General features: G+C 36.5%; 1 protein-coding gene across 7 annotated transcripts in view; it reads right to left on the reverse strand.

Annotated features, from left to right (window-relative positions):
• Positions 1-5,742, reverse strand: part of AGBL3 (AGBL carboxypeptidase 3) — a 55,120-nt gene extending 49,378 nt beyond the window's left edge. For 4 of the 7 annotated variants that reach the window (XM_058191794.1, XM_058191791.1, XM_058191793.1 and 1 more), the window contains exon 1: positions 1,584-5,742. In XM_058191794.1, coding sequence (XP_058047777.1) covers positions 1,584-1,649 — 66 coding nt within the window. In that variant the 5' untranslated portion in view covers positions 1,650-5,742. The remainder of the gene's footprint in view (positions 1-1,583) is intronic. The other 3 variants (XM_058191789.1, XM_058191790.1, XM_058191792.1) reach the window with 3 other exon arrangements.
• Between the last annotated feature and the right edge of the window lie 258 nt (positions 5,743-6,000).

Below are 6,000 nucleotides of genomic sequence, written 5' to 3' on the forward strand. Positions count from 1 at the left end.
GCAGTTCTAATTATCCTCTGAAGTCTGTATCTGTCTTGTTGGGTTGAAGAACCAAACCAGACAGTTATAGAGGTTTCTATAATAAGTTTTCTAAATAAAGAAATAAGATTAATCCAGTGGTGGAGTTCAAATTCTTTTACTACCGGTTCTGTGGCCATGGCTTGGTGGTGTGATGTGGCTTGGTGGGCATGGCAGGGAAGAATACTGCAAAATCTCCATTCCCTCCCCACTCCTGGGGGAAGGATATTGCAAAATCTCCATTCCCACCCCACTCTGGGCCAGCCAGAAGTGGCATTTGCCAGTTCTCTGAACTACTCAAAATTTCCGCTACTGGTTCTCCAGAACCTGTCAGAACCTACTGAATAGCACCCCTGTGTTAATCCTACTGTACATTTGGTAAAGAACACAGCATGGATTGCTAGAGATCAAAGCAGAGAGTAATACGGTACTTAAACCAAACTGTGCGTATCTTTTCATTGTATACAATAGATTACAATTCATTTCACAGTAGTCTCAGCATCTCATAGACGTGGGAGGGGGAGTAATTCAACACATCTTATATTATTTGGTAAGGCAAGTTTAGTATGAATTAAGATTTCTGTCTCTGAAGTACTGTATTTGATTTTGCCCATCTGGTAGATTTTGCCCATCTGGTATGAACAGGCTGAGAGGACTAGTTGAGGTTACTTTCTTAGATGTTAGGAGGTTGAAGGTCTACAATAGGGCTGTCAAACTTGCGGCCCATGGGTCAGATGCATCACATACTGACCACGCCCATGCCCAGTTTTGCAAAGGGGAAAAACGTCCCAATATGTCACATGATGCTGCCAACATGATGCAAGTTTGACACTCCTGGTCTAGAAGCAGACCTTCTCAATGTCAGCTCCTTCCCCTGCAACATTTTATCATTTGGGTTGAAGAAGACTACTGATATTATGGCCTATTAATGAGGCTATAAAGATGATCCTGTCTTGTAAAGTTCATTGCTTTATTATTTCATTCTCTCTATTAGATCATGAGCTGCCTTGAGACTTGGGTGGAGGTACCATAAAAATGATGGTAGTAAAGAAGTAAATATGAATAGATTCTATTTTCTACTAAAGTTATTAAGTACAAGAAAATGTGTTAATTATTTATGGAAAACTATTCTGTGTCTGGATATGTGACACTTGGATAGGAGAATGGCTACAGAAATTCTATAATAGTTTAAATGCTATACATTTCTCTAAGAGGCAGTACAATTTTGGGATTAGCAGGTTTGGATTTTATAAACTGCATTTTTTTAAAAAAAAAATTGGATGTAAAAAAATGTAATGTGGAGAAAATCCTGCACAGATAATGCAAGGAAGTACACACTGTATATTTTTTAAATAATTGCTATGATATCTACTGCTAGGCAAATACAATTTAAATACATATGAGGAAATATGCAAGTAGGAGAGGAATAGTTATCTACTGTATATTCCCTTTAACAAATAAATGGACTATATAGCTTAGAATCAGCTATATTTGAAGTGCATACAAGCCCAGTAATTAATTAATTAAATGTTAGAAGAATATACCAAACTGAAGGTTAAACATACTGAGTTGTAATTTTCACTGGTTAATTGTTCTATGTACTGTTTGTCCTTATTTGAATCTTCGGACATAATCTTCTGAAACCAGGCCCTTTATTTTTCCTCCACAGGCTGAAACATAATCAAAATCTTGAACACTGCAAATATAAAGCCTCCTTTGTTAATATTTCTAAAAACGTGTTAGTGAAGCTATTGAAAGCTTTCAGTATAGTAGTATAACATACTGTAAAAACACAAATAAAATGATTAAAAATCAAAGATTAAAAGTACAGTTTAAAGAAGCAACCATTAAAATACCACTGAAACAGACTAATTAAAAGCACTATATATCAGATGAAGTTCTAGGAAATTAAAAAGCTCTAGGGTGAAACAGTAACTCAACAGGCGCTACATGGACACTTCTGAAAACAGTATTCCTTATCTTGGAGTACCTACTTCAAATTACCCACCCAAATAGGAACCTGAAACACTGGGAGTAGGACCTTACTCTATGATTTTAGGATTTAAAAAGGAATACATGTCGCAGATGTTCTTCCACATAGTGCAGCCCCAAGACATAATTGTAGTGGAAGAAAACTGGGAACCAATAAGTAAAATATGTACTGTCATTATCATGATTAGCTGTCTTATTTTATATCAACCTAAATATTTTGCATAAATATCTAGATAGCCCCATGAACAATCTTGTAATATCCTTAAGAGTTATCTGCAATACTCCCCACCAAAAATATTAATAATTATCAATCACTTGCACTTATAGTCTCAGTTCTATCCTTAAAATCATATGTTTTCCCTGACTCTTATGTAATATTCTCACTTCTATTTAAATATTTCATTATTACTATATTAATGGGTTTATAATTGAGGAAAGGATAAATATCTCTCCACATCTTTCATTTATTGATTGAGTTCTCATTTGACTGTGTTTTAATTATAATTTATCTTTATCTTTTTGTCATCCTGCCATCTTTACCCGTTTTGTTTTCTTATTTTTAATGTTTTAAATCATTTGTTAACTGCTCAGAGTTGCTGGGAGTCAGCCAATGCATACAGGTAATAAATTATTATTATTAAATTATTATTTTATGCCATGTGAGGTGTACTAAAATGTATCCATAGAAACGAAAATGTATGACACAGTGACTGCCCCTTCTGTACCACTTTTGCTGTCTGGTAAAATTTCTTAAAATCTACTATATAATGCTATAAAAACTTAATTTTTAAATATATTTGTAAAGAAAAAGCCAGTAATTTCCATTGCCTCCTCGTAATGTTATCCTTAGAGAGCAAAACATAAATGAAGAATAATTATCCATTGAAGGTGCAACTGACTAGAAAGTCTAAGGACTTAGGGTTGCTAGTCTGGTGGTTACCTCATCTATTTATACTGGTAGAGGATGAGATAAAGACATAGTCATGAAGACGAGACAAAAAAGAAAGGTTGTTGTCTTGATATAGGTGCAATTTTGGGAAAGGCCCTGTGACAGCTAAGCCCTTTAAAGATGGACTTAAGCTACAGTTAGAAGGCAGGCAGAAAAGCATCTGAGAAAGGTGAGTATTTTTTAAAAGAGTATTCCAACTTTAAAGAGCCATTTTATTCAGCCTAAAATACATGATTGTATCTGCAAGCAGTTATTCTGCCTGAAAAAAAAAAGTATTTTGGTACAAGGATGAGTATATAATTCTTCCATCTGAAATATAACCCTTAGTTTAATTTCTCAGTTTCATAGCTGATAAAATCTGTGATTCAAGCTAAAAACACAGATGCAATGTAGGTCCTTGTTGCTCTCTTGAGCTTGGTTGCTTTCTTTCATTATCCAAATAGGTAACATCTTCAGTGCTAGAAGGGAGTGGGATTTTCTCTTATTTATATACTAGTGGCTTACCCTGTCAGTGTTGGTGAAAGTGTTCTTGGTGGTTCCTTCATTAGACTTTTGTTTACTGTTAGCTTGTTTATCAAAATTAGTAGTTCCTAATTGAAACATCTGCAGGAAAACAACCAAGCTCAGAGAGGCACCAAGGACATCACAGTTCAAACATTAGCTACCATTTTTTCATGTGTCCATGTCTATGTCTATACTGATACTTGTTTCCTTGTACTTGTTGACAAACAATTAAATAAATAAATAAATAAATAAATAAATAAATAAATAAATAAATATTCTTTTCTATTGAAAGCAATATGCAGATGCATATTTTAAGGAAATGTTTCTCAATCTAAGTAACTCTTAAGATATGTGGACTTCAACTCCCAGAGTTCTCCAGGAAATTCTGGGAATTTAAAGTTCACAGTTAAAGTTGTTGCAAGACTGAGCAACACTGCTCTAAAGTTTTCCTCTTTAATAAATCATCAACTCTGCAGAAACACTAGTTAAATAGTTTCTAGGTAGTTTCTGCTAGATGGAGACTGATCCAATTAAACAGATGGATTTATTACATCAAAATGAGGCATTTTCAGCAGGTCAAGAACTGTGTACTTTTAATTATTTCAGGAACCCTACAGAAAGTCCAAAGTGCAACTTGAAGGCATCCTAAGTCCTATTTGGTTGAACGTGGAAGATTATATGGCTCAAGATTCAGTAGAGGAGTCTGGAAATTATCTCAGATCATAATCCATCCATCACATCCTCCCTCCCCCATCTCACTTGCATTATGAAGAATTCAACATCTTGCATGCTATTAGACGACAATCTGCTTTGGCTTCATAAAGCTATCGCCTTAACGTGGGGGGTTTGGAATCCACTGCCTGCGACGCTTTTCCGTTACCTCCCGCACACTTAGATTCATTCGAGCTCAGCGATGCGCACACTTCCACTGTGTTCTCTTCTCTCACCTCTGTACAATGCGTAACTGCTGATTCTCGAGTGCCGGGCAAAGAGGAATCCCTAACTTCGCATGGCTAAATTTCAGTTTCAGCCTCAGCATCCAGCCCGCAGCAATGTCAAACCGCTGCGCTGCCAGGGCGTGGCCTCGGCACCCTCTCGTGGCCTGTGATGGCGGCGGCGGCGGCCGTGAATTCCAACGAGGAGAGCGTTGCTATAGCGACCCCGAGCGAGCCTTTTTTTTTCGTAGAACCGTTTGCCTTTTCCGCTCCTTCTCCCGGGAGGCGCCTCGGTTTGGAAAGGCAGTCCCGCTTTCGCGGCAGGAGAGGCGAGAAATAGATGCCTCCGCTTTCCCCTCGAAAGCAACCGTAGGACTCGAAGGAGAAAAGTGGGAAATATTTGTGGGGTATCTTTTTCTTAATTAGCTTACACTCTTCGGTTGCACTTCGCCCCGTTCGCAACTCTGCTACTTACTGAGAGAGAGAGAGAGAGAGAGAGTGAGAGAGTTGGTGAAATCGCTTCCCAGGAGCACAAAAGGGGGAAAGATTGCTAAGAAATGCGCTTACCAGCATGGTGGTATTGTGAAGATTGTGAGTTTCCCTCCCAGCCTTCCTATCCTGGAAAGATCCGGCAGAGATTGACAAAAATTCATCTCAGCTCTGAATCCCCGTGCAGTAAAAAAGCAGGGTGCTTGCAACTTCTGGCTGTAGTAGTTGTCCACATTTCTGCACGCTGACATAATCGGCTACCTATACAAATACAGACCCTATCATGCTTTTATATTTGAACAGGTACATTGTCAGAAAATTTAATGGGAGTAAAAAATTGTGTATATATGTATCTTGGTTCTGACGTTGGAAGCATTTGGCATGTCTGCGCTGCCAATTGTACTGTCAATTATATACCTATAAAGTACATCACATGTGACATATTTTTTAGAATATGGAAGAAATTTGAACCAGCCCACAAACTATCATTTCCCATTGTATGTGTAAACATAGAAAGTAAACATTGCAATAGATTTGGGAAGAGTAAGAAATTTGATTAAATGGAAATGTTGCTAAGCTTAGAATTGTTGAGTAAATTTGCTGCTGTTTCTGCTGTTGTCTTTTTATGTGCTTATAATTTTACATCACATTTTAAAATCAGCTAAATTGAATAGGAATAAGATTGTGACTGAAAGAATCCTAATTCTTGGAATATAGTAAATATCTTTAACAAGTAATGTTAAATTCAGCTTTAAGTAGATTTGTGATTTGCTTGCTTACTGTAGCAAACCTGGAAATTATGTTTCTAAAGCATTAGTATGCATTATTGAAAAGAACAACAAATATTTAATGCTTATGATTCAAAAATGTAAATGTGGCATAAGAAGCATGGATAAGAAAAAATTAGCAAATGAATAAATAATACAAATGAGTTATAATAATATAAATCATATTTTTATGTATCATTGGAAAAGTGTTTTTAAAGATCTTTGCAGCTTGTTTTTATACATAGCCTACCAAAGGAATAAATACAAATTACGAAATTTAGAATCTACCAAGCTTCCCTTCCATAGGCAGAAGACAATCCATGGGAAATGTGAATCAGTAATCACT

The sequence above is a fragment of the Ahaetulla prasina genome, chromosome 7 (assembly GCF_028640845.1).
Source record: "Ahaetulla prasina isolate Xishuangbanna chromosome 7, ASM2864084v1, whole genome shotgun sequence".
NCBI classification, from domain to species: Eukaryota; Metazoa; Chordata; class Lepidosauria; order Squamata; family Colubridae; genus Ahaetulla; species Ahaetulla prasina.